The sequence below is a fragment of the Sinocyclocheilus anshuiensis genome, unplaced genomic scaffold (genome assembly GCF_001515605.1).
Source record: "Sinocyclocheilus anshuiensis isolate Anshui unplaced genomic scaffold, SAMN03320099.WGS_v1.1 scaffold1149, whole genome shotgun sequence".
Lineage (NCBI taxonomy): Eukaryota > Metazoa > Chordata > Actinopteri > Cypriniformes > Cyprinidae > Sinocyclocheilus > Sinocyclocheilus anshuiensis.
The window spans coordinates 235419-258456 of record NW_015555317.1 but is presented as its reverse complement, the minus strand read 5'-3'; the positions used below and the strand labels follow the sequence as shown (position 1 = coordinate 258456).

Here is a 23038-nt window from a genome sequence, read left to right as displayed (position 1 = left end):
GCAAATTAAATGTAATCACAACCCATTTTACAGTCATACACAGAAATGTACCACACTCGCGTAAAAACATTGGTTTTGTATTTGCATAACTCCCTTCAGGGTGCAAATTACACGTTGACCTTCGTCATTTTTTTTTTTAATTAAAATGTATCTATAACAATTCCTTTGAGTGCAATATTAAAGAAACAATTCACCCAAAAATCTAAATTATATCATCTGGTATGACTTACTTTCTTCTGCAGAAAACAAAAGGTGAACTTTTAAACAATATCCTGAGGGTAAAGGTGATTAAATAATGTCAGGATTTTTGGATGAAATATTCTTTGAGTTCATCATGCATTTTTTTTTTTTTTTTTTTTGCTGAGTATGTTAGCCCAAAGTTTATAAACTTTATTGTTATGCATTTGATATGTGCTATAATAAAGTGATAATGACATGAGGTTGTCAAAGTACAACCCAAAGTTGGACCTAATGGAAACTGCTCAGGTAAAGGCAACCACAAGTTAAAACCCCAAACCTTTTGTTCTGTCTCTAATTTGTGGGGCCATCAAGCCTAAGAAGGTTTAAACCCCCCATAATTCGCACCCTAGGTGTATATAGGTGTTATCTGAGGCTAAAGGGTTGGCTTGCAAATGTTTAAGAATGTATGAAGATTCATGAACGTTCATATGAAAACATTATAGAACCAACATCAGAGATATATGAAGGAAATCAAATGTAGCAATCCATGTGCAGTCAGACACAGCAACAACAACAAAAACAAACAAAAAATGCATAAACATAGAAAATGTTCACAGACTCATTAGACCTCTGCTTCTGTGTAAGAACTATAGCAATGTTTTAATACTGACTCTTAAATGTTAACATATAATAGGAAATAAAAACGTTTTATGTTGCTATGAACAGATTGCTAAAGAAGCTATTATATAAAATATTTGGTATCTCTAAACATCTTGCATTGCTTTGCTTTAAGGTCATTATTTATAAAAGAAAAGCATTCTGCATATCTGTGATTTTTTTTTTTTTTCATTAAACATCACAACATTCACGCAAACCTGTGCCACACTTTTGAGGGATTTTTTTTTTTTTTTAATAAAGTAAGTTTAGTGCAATTTCAGATATGTAATTCTGTAAATATAGAACATCATGAAATTGACAGGGTATACTCCAAATGACAAAGTATATCTCAAACATGTTTAATAAACTTTCATCTTTAAGTTAAAAGCGCGTTTTCTTAGAAAAGCAGTGCACTTGGAAGGTAATTGCGGGAATTGAAAAAAAAATATTAAGTATTAAAGGGATGTTTTGAGCCCTTTAAAGCCATGAAAGTTTTGCAAACAGGTAACAGCAAAGCCCAAGAACATTGCCACTACTTTGAAAGATTTATGTCTTTATAACTATGTGTTTGTATGGGTTTCAGTTAGAGCTGATGAAACATATTATAAAAAAGTTTGTATGATACTTAAAACATTCGTCCTATAAATTCAGCGTCAGTTCAAACTATACACATACTACAATGTGCATATCATTCATAGACTCATTCAATAATGCTCTGTGTGTGGTGGTAAAATCCCTTGCTGACTATGCAGACAGATTCTGTGTTCTTTTTTTGTTGTGTGGTTATGAGCAATGTTTCCACACATGCATATACTTTGTCATGCATTCCACAGGCCAAGTCAGTGATGATAAGAGTTTTGTCCTGATACTAGAAGTCTGTGGAGAGTGTTCACTCTTAAACCCCAGACAGAACTGCTAGTCTCCCGGCCGGAGGCTTCCACAAAAATGGGGCTGGGAACATAATGAAACAACCCTGCAATGTGAATATTTTGGGATGCAGTTATTAACAGTCAGGAAATGACCGGGTCATATTTCACCCCGAAATCAAAAGTAAGAAACAAGAAATTATATTTAACATTAAGACCATGATGCTTAGTATATACTATAATATATATTAACCATAAATTAACCAAATTGAAACAATGCCCTCCACCAATTCTTAGTAGCCTACTGCAATGCAAAAAATAATAGCAAAAATAAAAATGATTTTAATGTATTTTAAAGAAGTCGCTTATGCTAATCAAGGCTGCATTTAATACAGCAAAAATACAGTAAAATTGCAAAATATTATTACAATTTAAAATAACAACATTATTATACATTAAAATATAATTTATTCCTGTGATGGCAAAACTTTCTCTTACTCCAGCCTTCAGTGTCATATGAATCTTCAGAAATCATTCTGATATGCTGATTTATTATCAATGTTGGAAACATTTGTGCTGCTTAATATTTTTTTTTTGGAACCTGTGATACTTTGGATGCTTTGATGAATAAAAAGTTAATATAACAGCATTTATTCAAAATAGAAATCTTTTGTAACAATGCAAGTCTTTACTATTCCTTTTTATCAATTTAACATATCTTTGCTGAATGAAACTATTAATTTCTTTCAATAAAAAAAAGACCCCAAACTTTTGAATGGTAGTGTAAATTGTTACAAAATATTTATATTTCTTTTTTTTTTTCCAACATTGATAATTCAGCATATTAGAATAATTTCTGAAGAATCATGTGACACTGAAGACTTGAGTAATGGCTGATAAAAATATAACTATAAATTAATGATTTAATTGTGAATTAAATAATTTCACAATGCCAAATTTATATATATATATATATAATATAACTATAAATTAATGATTTAATTGTGAATTAAATAATTTCACAATGCCAAATTTATATATATATATATATATTTTTTTTTTTTTTTTTTGAGGGAAATATGACCCTGACACTTCTTCATGATGTTCACCTGTGTGTGCATATGATCATTGTGTGTGCATGCGCTTGTGGTTTTTCAGATGAAGGGCCAGTGCAGTGCCAGAGCGAGGATGATGATGATGAAGCTGGTCATGGAAAGAGAAGCATCCGATGAAGATTTGTTCTGGGTGATGGGCGAGTCGTGGAAGGAGACCGTCACTGCATTTTTGGATACATCAGCTTCTGTGAGAGCTGGAAAAGAGAGAAAGAGCGAGAGATCAGGAGAGAGAGAGATAAAGAGAGAGCAACAGTACAATCACATGTCTGACATGGTGTCTCATTGTTGAGGCAACAGTTTCTTATCAGGAAGTGAAATAGACAGCCAATCCGATATAAATCTTAGAAATGGAGCCCTTCTTGGTGTGTATGTGTGACAAGACTAAAACCACATTAAAAACCTTCCCTCCTCCAATTACCCAGAATTCCTCTGTGCTGCTGACTTCAGCACTCCCTTACCTGATCCTGTCTCAATGAAAAGTTTTGTAGTACTGTACCATTTCTTTTTGTTAAGCCTGCAATCGCCCTGTCCTTGTCTTCCATGTATTTACATTCATCTCTCTCTTTATCGTTAATCTTTGTCTTTCTTTTCCATCTCTATAGAGCTGTTCAGTCATGATGGCAATTTGTAGGCCAACCCGAAGGCTAATTCGCCACGGGTTCCCTCATGAATTTACTATGGCTTTTTAGAAAAGCGGTTCACGATTTATGAGCAAACAAGCTCTGTGGTTACATTAACTTGAAGAAACTTTCACATTTTGCTTTACAACATAAACGAAACCCAGTCAAACCTCAAAAATGAATTTTGAAGCCTCCGTTTTTAACTCAAGTTGCTAAGTAACTTGAGTAGCTTTTTCTAAACTCATGTCTTATATATCTTCACATGTGATTGTTTTGACTTTAATCATATTTAATCACATGACCACAGGAGGCTATCTAGGGTATTTTGAAGCAAAGAAGGGGTTTCTGGCATTGAAAAACATGACTTGCTATTAAACGCCCTCGTTATCCACACACCAAAGCGACTGAACTCTCCTGTCAAAGTTTCCACCCATTCTGCAGTGACATCCTAATGACCAACATCCCTGGCTCTCAGACAGTCTCAGGACTCCTTAAGCATCAGATTCTGCGACCTAATGCGTTTGTTGTTACACAGAACAATGAACAATGAGCGGCCTATCCTTGGTGAGAATAAAGGTGATTGTTCTGGTGGAGGAGAAGGCCTTGCGTGTTGTAAGGTGTGGATGACGCTGAAGGCTTGTCGCCTCTAAAACAATAGAGAATGAGACTCTATGGTGCTTAAGGCGTAAGACTTTCCATACACTCATAAGTACTCCCAGAAGAAATCTGAAGACTACTTTCACATTTTCTGCTCTGATTAAATGGGAAATTCTGCAGATTGTAAATGGTAAAAAGAGTTACACAAAACTAAGAGTACTACACTGTTATCAAAAACTGAAAGCAGATTGAATTACCCCAAAAAAGGGGAAAGGAATGCATAGAGCCAAGACTAAAATGTTCAATTATCACCAATGAATATTTAAAATACCATTATTAATATTAAATAGGCCTAAACTTCAAATTATCATAAGGATTTTAGCTTTTCTTTGCAATAACATAACATAACAAAAATTTGTACAATTTTAAAATACTCTTTTTTTCAATTAAATTTAATCTGATAGCAAGATCACAAATAGAAATATAATTAAAGACACTGGTAACAAGAATAAGGCTTGTCAGTTTCTGAAAATAAAATGTTTCATTTAATACAAAAAAAACGAATTAAACGATTAACAATTAATAGGTTGTATAATATAATATAATATAATATAATATAATATATTTATTCTTATTAAGAATATACTATAATTTATTCTTATTAAGAATATACTATAATAATTAAATTCAATCCAATATCACAAATACCAATACAGATACTGCTAATAAATATAATCGTTGTCATTTTCTGAGGATAGAATGTTTAATTATCACTATTTAATATTAAAAATAAAATTAACAACATTAAATAGGCTGTAATAAATAATATAAGATCAATTTAAATTATAACTATTAAAAATATATTACATTTAAATTCAATCAGTTAAAATGCCAAGATCCCCAGTATCAACACCAATAGAGGTACTGCTAATAAATGGAAAGTTTTGCGATTTCTGTGGATAAAATGTTTAATTTTGACTGTTAAATATTAATATAAATAAATAAACAAATAAATAAATAAAATTATTAACATTAAATATGCCATAATAGAATAGAACAGAACACACATGTAGATTTGTCTACACTCACATAGTTCTGTCTTTCATCCTGCACCCTCTCCTCTAATGAGGAAATCATCCAACGAATCCTAAAATCACTTCATAAATGTCAACAAACATATTTGTTTATTTTAAATATATTTTATGCAGACTTTGTCAGCTCTGAAATAAAGAACCCAAACAGCAAAGCTCTAAGTGTGGAATGAAAAACCACGTTCATGCCAAAAACAGCCATGATTTCATTAGCAGCCACAGGACCAAGAACAAAATCAGCCTCTGTCACAACTCTCTTTCATGGTAATAAAGTTATCAGCTCGCAATCATCACCCTGGCATGCTCAAGAACAGCAATGCTGTCTGAGAGCATAATTGCCATCATCCAAAGTGATTACAGGCTGAATCGTCATCTCTGAAATTTCTCAAACATTCTCCAAGAAGACCTGTTTGCTCTTAATAGTCAAGTTTAGCCTTCACGTTCACAGGTTTCATGCTGTGCAGCCCAGAAGCTGTCAGGGATCGGCCTATCTGACAGCTTTCTGGTGTGAGAAAGGGTGCTGTGTCGGTGTGTGTGTTTGTGAATGTTATGTTTGTCTCCGTTGAGGGTGTGTGAGAGAGAAAGAGGGTGTTGGGTAAGACTTGCCAATTAGTCACCAATGAACAGAAAACCCACACAAAATATCAACAAAGACTTGAAGACAGAAGTTTAGATACATTTTAAGAAAGAGCATTTCAAAGTTTTCAACTAATAACGTATTTTACAAGAATCATGGCTGTAGTTTACCTACATTAAATGATGATAACTTGTTATTTAAGAGGACAATATATTTTTAAATATATAAAATCAGATTGATGATTAATTATTCATATTTCCCCATGAGCTGATTCGCTACAATATTTACTTATAAAATCAGTGCAATTAGGGTGCCAACAAATGAACTAACTAAAATATTTATACTGAAAATCATGATGCTGTAGATTTTGTCGTTTTCGACATTCATTCATTCATTCATTCTCTAACTAAATATTTATTTATTTAGGTGTTTATTTATTTTTCCATTGAGATGACTGGGAAAAATGTCACAATACAATACAATACAAACATGATAATGTAAAATACCACACAAGGAAGGACGTCTAGAAACAATACTGAGTTGAATTAATTACTCAAATTAATTGGTGAATCAGGCACTCACTGAAATGAACAAGAGATTCACTAAACTGAATCAGAGAGAATAAGATATTTAAGATAGATGCATTATTATTTTTGTGCATTTAAAGCAGAAAGACAATATGTATATACACTATATACACTTGCCTTCAATAAATACAACTTTTAGCAGTGCACCAGTTCTCTGGATTGCTGTTTATCACTTTTAATCCCACTGTACGTGTTTGACCCCTAAAATAAACACTTGTTTATCTTACAGCGCTCATAACCAGGGCACTAACATAGCTGCACTATTTATAATTTTACCAAAATAGACCCAGACTGTCTCAACAACCTGTGCGTAACAGACAGAAAAGCAAAACTACAAATCTCTGGAGAGTGCGTCATATCGTCTGGTTCGCGCAAGTGGAAAAGCTCTCAAAGCTGACTCTAAAAGCTACAAAACACGACAAAAATCAAAACACCTGCCAGCTCTCTTTAAAAGCATTTGCACTCCACAGCAACCAAACCAACCGCAAATTTTTTATTTTTTATTTTTTCAACCTATCAGTCTAGCCTTTGGTTTATTTCTTCCATCAGTCTTTCTCTGGGTGACCTGCAAGTCCCACTGGTCACAACCTGGCTTCACTTACGAAAGTCAGTAGAAAAGAATGTATCCAGATACTATCATTTGCCATGTAACCAAAACTGCATGTGCTGAAGACTTTGCTACTTAAGCCACATTGGGAGGTGCTCATTTGCAAAGAAATGAAAGAAACGAAAAGAAGAAAGGAAAGCTTTCACTTGTACTTGGTTAAATGTCTCAGGAAGGAGTCAAAAGCACTTGTCGAAACTTGTTGATTCCAACCATTGGGTATTTAAAGCTAGACTGATTCAGATTCAGCAAGGGATTACAGAGGTCACTGTTTCCATACATCAGATTTAGACTCTAAAGCCTCGTTGCCGTGACTTGCAGCCTTGCTGATTGTAAGTTGATTCAGCATTATGGTGTTGTGGTAGGAGAGACGGACTGAGAGAAAGAGAGAGAGAGAAAAGTGTGCTGGTTCATTCATGACTCAGACTGTGGGATCAGCAGCTGATGGGAAAGATGACCATTACCCATGACCTCTCTCTTTCAGTGTTGCCAATCTGGGGATTTTGTCACCAAATTCAGTGACTTTCACATTGTTGCTGAGGCTTTTATTAATGTTTTGCGACAAGGAGCTATTTTGGCGTTATTTTGGCAATTGTGGGCAAAAAATATGGCAGATATTCTGTCATTTGTAACGTCTTCACCATTCTCTCATTATCATTTCACAAGTAAATATAGCTGAAATCACAGCAAAGTGGTTGTCTTTAATGTGTATGGTGATTTTGTCAGACAACGTCTTGTTTTTAAATCCTGATTTTAGCAGTTCAGAGCAGCAGATTGGAAGTAACTGCATATAGTCTTAATAGATAGCGTTGTCTGAAACAGAAACAGAAAAATATGTAAATGAGAACAAATTTATTTTGGAATTTGGCTGCATTAAAATAGGAATAGGCTGTATAAAATGGAAATGAATGAAGGGCCGATATGACGTGATGACGTAATGTTAGTTCATAACGTCATCTAGCGACATTTAGTGACTTTTCAAGCAGGCTTTAGCTACTTTTCATTCACTTCAGGCATTTGGCAACACTGCTCTTTCTCTCACACACACACACACACACACACACACACATAAACACACACACCTACCCTATCAAATCTATAGATTATACCTGTTTCCATAACTATCTGTCTGTATTGCTGTCTCTGTTTTTTGTTTTGTTAAATGAAGTCACATTACAATGCTTTTCAGGTGCTTTCTGTGTGGTTTTAATTGTTTCCCCAGACTCTGAACCCTTAAATACGAAAATCTATTATAAAAACTATTAATATAAAAAATTTTAAACTATGATGCAAAAATCAAATAAACCATTACCATATTTATTTATCAATTTTTACACAAATTATGACACAACCAACCAATTTTGCCAAGTTGGCGTACTTGGTTTGTCAACAGAATATTTTTTTTATTGTGAGGCATGTCCAATCAAGCTGTAATTTTTCTAAGATATAATGAATTCAAATGAGCTTTAGCAAAACAAAGGAGTCAATCACACAAAAATTAAGTATTTTTTTAAATTTGGCATCAAAATTTCCCAAAGTTAAATAAACACTCAAAATACTAAAAAAATAGGACCAGTGTTATTTCAGTGTATTAAAAGCATCACTGCATTGATATTCCTTAAACTAAAACTTATAAGTTGAACCAGTTTTAGCTCAATTGTAATGAATATTTCACATCAGTTTTAGATTACTTTTAAGTGTTTCTTTTTAGCTAATTGGCCTCATCTCTGATTATGTCCCCATGTCTCTGATCGGTACAGTAATTCTCTGCTCAGTACCGGGGCTGTACTGATGTTGGGCAAGCATTCAGGCGATCAATAAAACAGCCTTGCCATCCCTGAAGGACCCCAATTATCACATGACACTTTGGACAGCAGCCTAAGGAGTGCATACAAACTAGTGACCAGACACAAGCAGATTCAAAATACCCAACCAATTATATCATGAACTGTCTTAACTAGAATTATTCATTCAGAACACATATGAAAATAATCCGAAAAAAAAATTACTCAAATATTCCAAATTATTTACAATGTTATACCTATATGGACAGCATTTGTGGCATGCATCCAACTATAATAAATAAATAAAATTTTACATAGGTGTAGTTTGCATGCAAATAATTGTTATATTATATTATAATTTGCATTATATATATTTTTTAATATATATTATAAATTGTTCATTCACCTAGAAAACATAACTGCAAAAAGACAACTAGACAACTATACAACTTCTTGTGGTGAAGAATTCAGGTCTAAGTGCTTAAAAAAAACTCCTTCACATTTCTGCTTTTAAATCCTGTGAGTGTATCTAAACTGAAAGAATTCATCAGTGGCAATAACAGAAGCCCCTTATAAGGAGGTGTGAAGGTCCACTGACTGTCCTTACGAGCTATAATGAGCATATTTCACACGGATTTGTTTATTCTGTTCTCAGACTGCAGCCACGGTGACCATTTAAACAGGAGGTTGACCTTCTGTTGCCTGGCAATCTACCTTTATAGAGCAGCTCTGATAAAGAGCATTCAGCAGAAGCATAATAAAGGCCAATGAGAGAGAGAGAGCCGAGGGGAGAGACACAGCAGAAGAATAAAGGCTATGAAGAAGAAGTGTCACAGAGATAAAACCAAAAACTCTTTCAAGTTAATTATCAAGGTGAAGTTGGGTTATTCTTAAATCACATATAAACTGGAGAGAAATATACAGATGTACAGATCTAATTTACTTTAGCAAGTTAAGTTTCTTAAATAACACGTCTGAAGATTTTTAATGCATTGCACCTTGCTAACTTTGGAAAATCCAACAACAACTTCTGTTTTAGCAAATTTACATACAATTGATGATAATGACACTATTAGAATGAAGCTATTGACAATGAAACATACTGCTATACAAAAGTTTGGGGTTTGTAAGATTTTTGAAAGAAGACTTATGCTCACTGAGGGTGCATTTATTTGATCAAAATACAGTAAAAATAATAATATTGTGAAATAATTTTCTATATTCATGTGTATATTCTATATTAAAACAATCATTATCATCAGTTATATATATATATATATATATATATATAGTAGACATATGCAAGATTTCAGTGAAGGATCGCTTGTGTGTTAGTGTGTGTCAGCGAGAGAGAAATGTTGTCTTCATAATGACTTCTGTAAACGCAGACAGTTTCCACAGTCCTCTCCATGGGGATGTGGTCAGACTGGGTCAGAGCTGCATGTAGGAGGACTAAACCACTAGCAGAGGTCACAAAAACAACACCCACACACACAAACAGCATTTGTGCAATCACTGAAAAAGACAGTGGTCACCCTTACACTGACCCACTTAGCAGTAAGAAAAACTACACTGTTAAGTCAAGTATTTCATAAATTGAACACAGAATATGATGAACACTCCCATTTCATTACAATCAACAAAGCTGTCACACGATTTATACTGTTTGAGCCCTGCAGTCCAGTGCTCACACACTGTTCTGGACTCTCACAAATACCATAATCACTGAAGCTGTATACACTGCAAAATAGATTTCTTATTTACACTGGTCTACACTGTGTTGATTGTAATGGGTGAGTTCTAGTTTTGTTATGTTGCTTTAGGGCAGTGTATTTGGCAAACACTATTTACTTTACAAAGTGAGCATGACAACTTACTGTACAGCAGATCCAAAATAATTTCATACTATTCACATTTCAGTTTAGTTAATGCTTCTTGGTTATAACACTTCTCTTCAGATTGTTTCTTCACACATCTCATCTGTAGATCAAACTGCTTAAAAGTCTATCTAGATTGGACTAAATCCGTGTCTGTGACTGGTTGAAATGCTCAGTTGCTGCAAAATAGTTGTAAATAGGAAGAAGGAAATAATATAATCAACAGCAGTAGACCTCTGCATGTTTGGTTAATTGAGAATGCCATAATTATTAGGGATGCACTAATATAAACATTCTGCCTGATGACTAATAAATAGCCAATAATATTTGACTAAACATTTTTATTAAAATACTAAAAATTAAGATCAATCATTTTAAGTGAATTTAAGCATCACTACATTATAATTTACAGTATAAAAGATTATATTTAACAGTTTTATTAAATTAGTAGTGTTTTAAAAGATTTGTTTTTTAAGATGAATTGATGGAAAAAGTCATCTAAAAGTAAAAATAACGGAGAAAAAAATGAAATTGCACAATTCAATATACAATATCCAGTTAAAAAAAAATTCATAAAATATATGCAAAAAATGTGCATAAAATATATGCAAATACGGTGGTATAAAATTATATATGCACTAGTTTGCATACATTATTAGAACAAAAATCCGAACATTGGACAAAGCCAGGTTTCGTTTTGTTGACATATTAGAGTAAAAGGTTTTTATAGAGGGGCTTTCTTTTGGCTATTTCTATGGAAATTACTTTTTATCACTCCATACAGTAAATCAGAAAACACGGTCAACAGACAGAAGAAACAAATCACTGTTTTTAGGGATTAAATGTTACAAAAATCAGGTGAATGACACCTGAACAAATCCCTCTGTAAAAACCTTCAGAATATAGATGGGAATAAAACTGAAATATTTGATGTATGCATTTTCTACAGATGGTCTTTGGAGAAAATGGTCTTTACAGATATGTATTGTAATTGAAATCCATAGTTTCAAATAGAGAATAACGTGTAATAAAATAAACACTTAAATATGTATTTTAATGTTTTCTTTTCCATTAGTCTGAAAGAAGACAGGTTATGGATACAAAATAGCCTAAAATCTCAAAACGGACCAGTGCATGAAAAAAAGTGTTCTTTCCTGGAGTGCCTTCCCTTAAAATGACATATTTAGCCCATAAGCAACAGCCTGACTGCAGAAGGTTTTGTGATGTTCGGCAGTTCATTATCCAAACATCAGGCAGAAAGTACAGGATGTAACCAAAGATGAGTCCAGACTTTCAATAAGCGTGAGTAAAAGTAATGTGCCGTGTGTATATTCCTGTGAAGGCTGTATATGAGTGTGAAAGTGTCGAGGAAGATTCTCTAAAATACAAGAACTGTTGACCTGAGGTTCTCTCTCCATTTAAGAGATATTAAACAGCCTGCAGGGAACCATCTCATTAGATTAGCACATCATAAACACCTCTAAAGACCTCAGGACTACAGTGACGAGTGAGAAAAATACTGCAAATAGAAGCACTTAGGATAGTTATAGCACCTCTTCAAAACAAGCTGCATGATTTGAGGTAGCACGTCTGTAAACGGTGCAGATTGTGTTACACGCCAAAGTTGAATACTTATGGGCGTTTGTTCAAATCCACAAAACATGGTGAAGTTTAGCATATCAGTGTCACAAACCCAGAGCAGATCCATCACTCACAGGCCACATAAACATTTCTCTTTGTGGGCAAACACTAGAATCCCAATGTTTGCGTTTAAAAGTGTGCTTCAGCAGAGGAGAGTTAGGCCGCTAATGGGATGTAGATATTTCAAACATCAAAACAACACTCTTCGTACATAATGAGCCATCCCAATCTCCTGCTTTCTTTAGGGAAACAAAAACATACGTAGAGGCTTGTGGGATTTCGGGCAGTCTGTGCGTGTCTATATGGTGGGAGAGAGTTTTTCTGAAACCCAGCCGTTGTTTTTCCTCTATAATCCACAAGTTCTAAGAAGGTGCTTCCCAGCTGTGGCGGCTGCCTGAAGGGAAACATTCCGGGAACATTCAGGGCTGTGTCCAGGATATGGGCAGCTCTCGTCCACCTTATCGAGCTTAGGTCGCAATCCCACAGATCTGCACGCACGCACTGCAATCCCTGCACGCACGTACCTTTCAACTCCATGCAAAGATGACAAACAAAGAGTGAGAAAGAGAAGTTGATGGTTGTTTCTTTATCTGATGTGGTAATAGCTGACGGGATTGAGCTAAACTAGAGAGATGCCGTTAATTTGTACAATCGTTTTCACTGTCTGTTGTTGTGATTTTTAGGGGCCTGGCCTGTTTGACAGATGTGGACTCAGTGAGGATTTTGCAACCAGTCTTAGCAATTTCCTGGTCTGCTTTCATCTGAGATCCACAGCACAGACTCAACAGGTCCTTATGAAAGGCCGTCCACACTGCCTTAAAGAAATATGTTAGCCAAAAATGAAAATTCTGTAGTTCGTTTACTAACCCTCATATGGCTGTCATGCATCACAAAATAATTAAATGGTTTCTTTTCTTTTTTTAAGAGAAATGAAAACTCGACCACAGTGTAATTTCCAGCACATCTCAAATTACATATTGTGCTTAATAGCATTTTTATTAAAGTTACGCTGTAAAAAAAAATAAGTGTAATTTTAACTGTAAAATTTAGTAAAAATGCTACAGGAAAAAAAATGTTAATAGGTTAACAGTAAGTTCCCATACTATATACAGGGAAAAACTGTAAAAGATCTAACCAGACATTTCATGTAATTTTACAGTAAAATGCTGTTAATTGTATAGTTTTTAGAAGTAAAAAAGAACAAATCAATGTATAATTTCTAGTCAAAAACTGTAAACTGATATTCCCAGAATTCCCTGCATGACACTCCACATTTGAAAGTATTTTGTTTAAATAATCATGTTTTTTAATAGTTTTTGTTATCAGTTATGTACATTTGGGCTTCATGTTACATCTTCTGTTGTTTAATGAATGTTTAAGTATCGTGTGTTACCATGATGGTGTTTTGTGTTTGCATGAAAGACTCTGGCACCTTCTATATATTAGTATATACTTCTGCTTGTGGCGAAGCTACTTGTGATGAGCTTTGATTCTTCATGTGGCTTTCTCTTTTACCACCTGCATTATTATGGTGGTCGTCAGCATGTTAAAGGTACAAAACAGATTTTAATAGCAGTGTGCGTTGTTGAATGTACTGGTTTGCATTAGAATTTTCTTGTTTGTAAATTACAGTTTTATACTGTAAAATTGACCGTTTTTGGCCGTAAATGTGTTTACAGTTTTTCTGTATTTTCTACAAAATTATTCTGGCAACCACAGCTGCCGAAATTATTTTGTAAAAACTACACAATTTTTTACAGTGTACCAAATTTCATCAAACAAATATCATTGAGCATTTTGCCCATATCTAATTTAACAGCTAACATTTTATTAATCTTGTATATAGACAATACATTTATATTTTTTTTTACACTTTTTGCATAATTTCACAAAGTTATAGCTTGACTATACAGTATGTGTACACACAATAAACATATTCAGTTCATGAGTGATATCATATTTCATCAACTTGTTCTTCACTGACATTGTTGTCTCATTGGCAAGCAAGTACAATAACTTGGTTAAAAAAAACAATTAGGGGCAAAATTGTTTAGTGTGGTGGAAATTACGCCACAATTTTGGGGCAAAAAACAAAACAAAACAAATATATATATATTTTTTTTTTTTACATTGAAGAAATTAAAAAAAAAAAAAATCACTGAAAATCCTCCCCTCGCCCATTGCTCTCAAATCTTATTTGTACTTGTGCACATTTATACATGTTGAGTTGCCATCAGCTATGATATATGAGAGAACCAATGGTTTTTAACATTATTGATATAAAACCAGGCACAATGTTTCATGAGGTACTAGCTAACATATGCATAGACCATATGATAGACAAGACCATACCAGGGTCATGCATAATTCTGAGGCATGATTTAGAGACGCAGAGCTTGAATACTTTTGTAATTTGTGGAACATTTCAGCTGACGTGTTTTTTCAATGCACAAATGACAGTAGTCAGCACTTCTGTCAAAAAGAGCTGAATTTTCTGACTAAACAGGAGGTAAGCAGGCTCACAGAGCGTGACTACTCATCATCACTGACTATCCTGCAAAAAGCACCAGTCCAACTGTATGCCCACGTCAGCATGTCAGTGTGTTGCACATGAGATGTGCCAGACCGTAGCGTCAGATTCTTAAGTTAGCCTGAGTTTGCATTACGTACCACACAACCAGAGCCAATTTACAATATATGTATTTTACAGGAATGTATTTGTACATTGAAAAGTTTGTTTTGTATGTGTGTCAAAAAAAATCAACCTAACAATGAAGTAACAGTGATTTTCTTATATTGTAAATTAGTGTGCCTACAGTGGAATTTATTCAGAAAGTGTTTTGTCGGCAAGCGCCTAATCAAATTAGCATTATTAACAATGTTCTGCAAAAAGCTATTAACCAATTACGGCTTCACCATAAGATAGGGCTGCTAATCATTGGGGTCCAAAACAACATTGTACCAAAAGACAGGAACCATGGTATGCTTTTGGTTTAAGTTTTTTTATATATCTCTATATTGGTATGTAGTGTGAATGCAGAGAAGAAAAAGATGTGTGTGTGTAATTGAGAGGGCCCGCTGGTCATTAAGGGCCTCATTGGTCATTAAGCTCGCTGTGGGATCTCATTCACAGTCTGGGCTAATTAAAGAGCCGTTAAATTGTTCACTTGGGAACATGACTAAGCACTTTCCAAGACATAGAAAACGATGATTAAATAGAAATCACAAATGGGCCACATCTAGCGGCCTTTCAAGCTGATCTGAGACCCTGTCGCTCTTCAAAAAAATGATTTTGTTAAGACGTATGTATAGGAGCCTGTTAATATATTACAAAAATCACTTGCAACTTCTTGGATCATCTAAAAATGAGGGGTGTATATTAGCTTTCATTTTTTATCCTCCTACAAAAACTATAAAACAACAGAAATCCTGGACAACAGCAAATTATGATCCCAGATTCTCAGTCCTTACATGTAACTAACTAACTAACTAACTAAATACATTTCTGGAGAACTGACCTTATTAAACTGATCTAGCGCAGGATGACACAATAAACCAAACCAGTCAGTATGTGAAAAAAGTCAAATTTACATTTAGACATTACTGGGTTTCAATATTTTACTAAATTTCTCACCAAATAGTATTTTATATATTTACTTAGTATTTTATTTATTCATCATTCATTGAAGCTATAAAGATATGCTAATAAAGAAACTCATTATTGCTGCTCTTTTTCATTGTTACCACTTTGCCTAGGTCGTTTCCAAATATTTGAAGAGCACTGTATATAAAATTATTTGTTAATAATAATAATAATAATAATAATGATAATGATAATCATCATAATTTTATTTATTTAGTTATTAGTTCTTAACACATTTAATACTGTTTTAATACATGTTATATTAATAATTTTTTATACTTTGCTTTTATTGTTTTATTTTTATTTCTTATGCATCTGTTGTGATTATGTTATGATTGTTTTAAAGCACTTTTTAAATATGTGGTAAATTACTATATTTATTTACTATAATTTTTTTTAATATTTTAAATACATATGCATGTTTTATATAGTAGATTCTCATTTGCAGTGTTCTTCAAAAGTATGTATAAGAAAATATACATACATGATATATGATGTATACAATACTCTTCCTACTTGTGACAGCATGCATAAAAAATGTATTTCAATTTCAAACTGCAAATATCTTCACTGCAGGTCCTCCCTGATGGACTGGATGCACACGAGAAAGGAGGAAGTGTGTGCCCACAGTTTTTAATTAGCAAAATACACACAAGAAAATAAGCCACCAGGTCCACAAACTAACTAATTAACTGTCTACATCCACTTGGACCAGCTAATGGTGATAAATGACCAGCTTCGACCATTCAACTCCCATCAGAAGCTAATTCTATCTGGATTTTCAGGTAGGAGAAAACTGCAAAGGAAAATATATGCATGTAGGCTGAATCTGAAAGGCACTTTGAACCAAGTTGGAACAGGCTAAATTCCCACTGAACCTTCTCGTTGACTGACAGGATGATAGCAGTCTTCAGAAATCTTTGGAGACTTCAGTGCATGCTTTTCTTCATGTCTTTTGACTGATCCCTGAGCCCATCAATGGCACAATCACGTAAATAAGGTTGTCATAGAAACGTGGCCTTTACAGCAATTAGAAGGAGTGGGTCGGATCACGTGAAAGCGGGAAGGGAGAGAGTGGGTTAGCCTATCAGTTAGCTGGTGTCAATCACAGGCACGCCGCAGGCAGCCGACACCGGCTCGGAGCTGAACGCCGCTGCTGAAGTAGGAATCAATAAGCAAGATAGCGAGAGACAGCGATACACTGGTGATGTGTGAAGGTGGCAGGTGAAGGTGACCCAGGTTAGGAGGAAGACGCGCACACACACAGGTTAGAACATACAAAACTCAAGTACCTAGAGACAAATACACACACACCTGCTGTGATGGATGGAGCCTGACATTGATGTAGTTCGGTCAGAAACAAAGCCACCTGTCGCATCACATACTATAGGAGGGAAAGATCATCTCACCATCTGTTTTGAGAAGGTATGCACATAGGCGGAGCATTTGTAAGGCCTGGCCACGGGTTCTTGGGGCACAAATGCCACTAAATTGGACAAAAATGCCCCTGTACAAACAAATTAAATCTATTACGTCTGTTGCTAACAAAGTGTAAATTAATAGAAAGTGTCGACTGCGGCCTTATATTAAGATTTGCTCATGTTGCACCATGTTTCATTTTAGGCATTTTTACAGTGTTGCGCATTATAACCAATCACTGCACAAACAAATTAAATCTATTGCGTCTATTGCTAACAAAGTGAAAATGAATAGAAAGTGTCGACTGCGGCATTAGATTAAGATCTGCTCATGTTGCGCCGTATTTCATTTTAGGCGTTTTTACAGTTTTGCGCATTATAACCAATCACACACGATTCTGTTGAGCTTAGGAATGCAATGGCCAATCAGAGGCGTTCAGATGAGTCATCGCTGAAACTCATCAGCTTTGTTGAATCCGCGCACGTTCGATGACTGAATTCCGCGAATTCTCTTATCATAAACAACCGAGCGCAGATGTACGTACAATGTAAGGTATTAATTTCGCAGTGTAGACAGCTTCAGTGATTATAACGATAGTTATGTTTTTTTTGAGAGTGCGATAGATCAAAGTTAGTGATAATGTCATTTCTGTGCATAATTTATTCGCCGTTTGAATAACCGTGGGAAGGAAACGTTATAGAATTATCAATTTCTAATGTTTTAATTAAATTGTAATCACATTAAATACAAATTCAGTCCCATTAAACATATTTTATTAGCCTACATGACACCCATGTCTGGTTCTTGCCTAAAAAGACAGGTTTATGATGTTTGTAGTTAATAGATTTGGCTGCTTTTAGCCTTACCCTGGAGTTGGTTCACCCTCTGCCTATGACTCTGCTCTTTCAACCCTACTTCTTAAATGCTCTAGGACTGCTCTTCTCAACCTCGTTGCTCTAGAAGTGCTCTGCTCTAAACTTCTGTTATATGGCCTCACTAATTTGCATGTATCAGCATTTCACTGCTGTATGATCTCACTGCTTGTTATGATCCCACTGCTCAATAATTTCACTGCTCTAGAGTCTTATTGTCCCATGATCTCACGGCTGAGGCATTAATGTGCATGTGAATAGCATGTGTAGCTATGTGCGCACCAGCGTCACTCTTAGTCCCTATGACAGATTGCTCCACAGGCATGTGCGATTTTAGTGTGTCATATTGTAGGAGGCTCCTCCATTCTCACGCAACCATCAAAAAACAGGGACTTGAGATGTCCACCAGTATTGTCCTGTATTCAGTTCTGACTGGATTTGATGAACAGATGCTTGATGGCTCAAATGAGACATGAAAAAAACAGAGAAAGAAACTGAGGACGTTTTGAGTTTGTTGTTTAAGGAGCACGAGAGGAATGTAGGCTCAGTGTTCTGAGGAAGTGACTGTTGTATTCTGGGAACTTTGCTTGGCTTGAAGACAAGGGGGCAGTCAGGGGAAGGGTAGCACAGTTAGGGGGTGTGGTCCAAACATTTCCTCATACTCATCTCTCTCTCTCACTCTGATCTGGCCTTCATCCAGTATCTACATCTGTAGAGTTTGGTAACTACTCCCTCTTTATGAAACAGCACAAAGTAACTATGAATCATATAAAAAATGTGTTATGGTTATTACAACATCTTCATCTTGACCTCAAGGTTTCTGCAGAATGACTAAGGGAAAATGCTGATAAACCACAAAACACACACACACACACATATATATATATATATAATATATAAAATTAAGCGAACGAAGTTAGCACAGCACTCTGTTGTACATTTTAAGTTTAACTAAAATAATGATTTTGTGACATGTTTGTGGATTAAAGATTAAAAATTCTTTTTCCTATAGCATATATTTTTATCCAAAGCAATTACAATAATTCCCCTGCTCCGCCATGGCCTCCCGAGTCCCCCGATCCGCCATGTCCTCCCGAGTCCCCGGATCCGCCATGGCACCCCGAACGGGTATCGCTCTGGAGGCCCACTGTCCCGTGTCTGTCCTGAGGGACCTCCAGAGTGCCCCCCCTCCCCATTGGATGTTATATGGCGTGAGGAAACGCCTTCCGGAGGGGGGCGTTATGTCAGACTCTGTTCCGTGTTTTTGTTTTAATTAAATTGTAATCACATTAAATACAAATTCAGTCCCATTAAACATATTTTATTAGCCTACATGACACCCATGTGTATGTCAGACTCTGTTCCGTGTTTTGTGGTTGTTTTCCTGATGTGCCTTTCTTTCCCATGTTTAATTTGAGACAGTCTGGTTCTTGCCTAAAAAGACAGGTTTATGATGTTTGTAGTTAATAGATTTGGCTGCTTTTAGCCTTACGCTGGAGTTGGTTCTCCCTCTGCCTATGGGTATGCAGTTCATTAGGAAGCCATTTTGAAAAAAGTTTTTGTCAAGGAGTTTGGTCAGAAACCTGTGATGTGGACAAATGTTATTTTAGTATTACTCATATAATATTACAGTATTAATTAATATTGTGAAATATCTTTTTATATATTTTCAGTTTATTTTAGTTTAAGATTTTATATTTTTGTATAATTCTTATTCCTATCGAGCTTTAATTTATTTGTATTAATTTCAGCACTTTAGTTTAAACTTATTTCAGGTAGTTGTCAAGGAAACATGTATTCATTCATTCATTTATTCATTCAGTTTTTCATCTAATATTTAGATTTTATTTCAGCTTTATTTCAATTACCAGAGACTTACACAATTTATTTGAATTTTCTAAGAGTCATACACAATTTATTTTCAAACTATTTTGTCCATTTTAATTCAAATAGCATTTCTGCATCCTGCACTCTAAAAAATGCTGGGTTAAATATAACCCAGCGCTGGGTTAAAAAGGGACAAACCCAGCTATTGGGTTGTTTTGAACCCAACCGCTTTGCTATTCAATTCAAATTTAATATACAATTCCATAATGTGTCAGTGTTTCTGAATGCCGTTTATTATTGCCTACTGTTACACAGGAGCGGCTGTATCTTTACAATAAAAAATTACTTGTGCTTTTCCTCATTTGAAAGTAGCATTGGATAAAAGCATCTGCTGAATGAATAAATGCCCAGAAATCTTCCTCATCCAGTCCACAGTTCGTCCAAAGCATCAAAACTCAGTCCCTACTTCCACATCCAGTCACTGAGTCCCTCTCAGAACCGCTGTTGCCACATTAGCGCCGGTTGCTAAGAGACCCCAAAGATTCCAGAATCCCCATGTGCCCCATCCAGGCCCACAGCCATTTAGATGGAGTTCTGCGTTCCCAGCTTTGGTTACCGAGGGAGGGAAATTGGTATTTGGAGGAGAGGAGAGTAGCATAGTGAGAGAGAGAAAAAGCAGGAACTCTGAGCTGAAATATGTTTTATATAGTAGATTCTCATTTGCAGTGTTCTTCAAAAGTATGTATAAGAAAATATACATACATGATATATGATGTATACAATACTCTTCCTACTTGTGACAGCATGCATAAAAAATGTATTTCAATTTCAAACTGCAAATATCTTCACTGCAGGTCCTCCCTGATGGACTGGATGCACACGAGAAAGGAGGAAGTGTGTGCCCACAGTTTTTAATTAGCAAAATACACACAAGAAAATAAGCCACCAGGTCCACAAACTAACTAATTAACTGTCTACATCCACTTGGACCAGCTAATGGTGATAAATGACCAGCTTCGACCATTCAACTCCCATCAGAAGCTAATTCTATCTGGATTTTCAGGTAGGAGAAAACTGCAAAGGAAAATATATGCATGTAGGCTGAATCTGAAAGGCACTTTGAACCAAGTTGGAACAGGCTAAATTCCCACTGAACCTTCTCGTTGACTGACAGGATGATAGCAGTCTTCAGAAATCTTTGGAGACTTCAGTGCATGCTTTTCTTCATGTCTTTTGACTGATCCCTGAGCCCATCAATGGCACAATCACGTAAATAAGGTTGTCATAGAAACGTGGCCTTTACAGCAATTAGAAGGAGTGGGTCGGATCACGTGAAGGAACTCTGAGCTGAAAACATCCCACAATCCATCTTCTGCCATGGTAGCCAAATAGTCAAGCCCATAAACAAAGACAACATGAAGAGTGATCAGCAATAATGAGCTGTTCAAAATGGCCACTGGCTTCTTTTGGCCCAACAAAGCAATAAAAGAGTTGAAAAGTGGCCAGACAGGCAGAATGACTTGTGGACCGGGGATAGTGAAGAGAACAAGGCACTTTGACTAGTTATATGTTTGCAGTACTGCTTCTTGGAAAATTCAGCTGGTGGAATCCTGTGCAAGAATAAATAGCAGCTAATTCTAAAGGTTGGTTGTCTAGTTTTTTGAGTTGAAGAACAACAGCAGAGCCATGATAAAGCTATCTAAAGTACATGCTAAGCTAGCAGCCTCTCTCTGATCATGTCATGGAACGTTTCTCATCACGTCATGCTTAGCGGTTATCCAATAATTGCTAAACTGGTGGTGTGTCAGCGGCGGTGGACGTTAAGCTTTGGCTGGAGCTCGTCCACAAATTCCACTGAAGTTATAAATCAGTGACGGGTCTGAAATCTGGCATCCGTTCCTGTGTAACACAAACAAAACTCCACTAAACAAGAGACGCCTCGCCACTCACGGAATACTAAACACAAGGATTAGGAGGGTAAATAAAAAGCAATGTGTTCTTCTGTCTTTCAATCGGACGGATGGTGGATCTGCTGTGATTTCGCGAGAATTAATCACAACACCTCACAATCACAACACTCTGCGCCGTCTGACATGTTAGCATCACTGTAGCCACACTCTTCATGTGATTTACCCAAAAAAGACGTCAGCCTTACTCTTAATTCAGGTTCAGGTCTAGGGTTAAGGTCTTAAATAACATTTTAATTAAGTTATCATTCAACTCTGATTTCAGGGGTTCGTTATGGTTGTGATTACGTATTGATAAACAATTTTAGAAGGCTAACTCTTAAGTTTTGGCCTAGGATTGTTTAATAGGAATGTTTGCAGGACCAAAACAAATATTATTTCGGAAAAATCAGGGCTCTAGACTCATTCTTCCCACTTTTTTTTTTGCTACAACATGGGATTAATCAATGCATGCTGATGAATAGTTTTTCCATTATCATAGTTTATATGGTAACAAATGTGGGATTAACATTCAACCTGTACTTTTCATCAGTATTATTTGTGATTTGAATTTTGTGAACAGGAGTTCCTCTTTTGCTATGTTATAAACCGGGATTTGGAATTAATGGAATTAATCAGGAATTGACTGGATCATTAAAAGTTGCCATTTCATACCACAATGGAGTCATACTTATAAGGATAGTTCAGCCAAAAATGAAAATTACTCACACTCAAGCCATCCTAGATGTATATGACTTTCTTCTTTCAGACAAATACAATCGGAGTTATATTTAAAAATGCTGTGGCTCTTCCAAGCTTTATAATAGCAGTGAATGGGTGTTGAGGTCCAATAAAGTGCATCTATCCATAATATTAATAACACTGATATTGTTATTGATAATACTAACATAAAATGGTAAAGATTTGTTTGTTAATTATATTATTATAACATATTTGATATTAATTTTAATAACATAAAAATTTATATTAATATTAATGTCGTTTTAATATATTTTAATAGTAATATTAAAACCAACTGCCGTTATGTGTGACATCAGCTCAAAGGGTAACTAGTTTCATAGCTGTAGCAAGTTATTTCAATTGCTGAATGATTACAAGAGACAAGTTTTTTTTT

At 35.2% G+C, this 23038-nt stretch overlaps 1 protein-coding gene across 4 annotated transcripts in view; it reads right to left on the bottom strand.

Moving 5' to 3' along the window:
* Nucleotides 1-1212: 1212 nt before the first annotated feature.
* Nucleotides 1213-23038, bottom strand: part of LOC107671592 (glypican-5-like) — a 125808-nt gene continuing 103982 nt past the window's right edge. For 2 of the 4 annotated variants that reach the window (XM_016464505.1, XM_016464507.1), the window contains one exon: nt 2756-3012. In XM_016464505.1, the coding sequence (XP_016319991.1) occupies nt 2858-3012 (155 nt within the window). In that variant the 3' untranslated portion in view covers nt 2756-2857. Of the gene's footprint in view, nt 1811-2755; nt 3013-23038 lie in introns of those variants that run through there. The other 2 variants (XR_001632222.1, XM_016464506.1) reach the window with 2 other exon arrangements.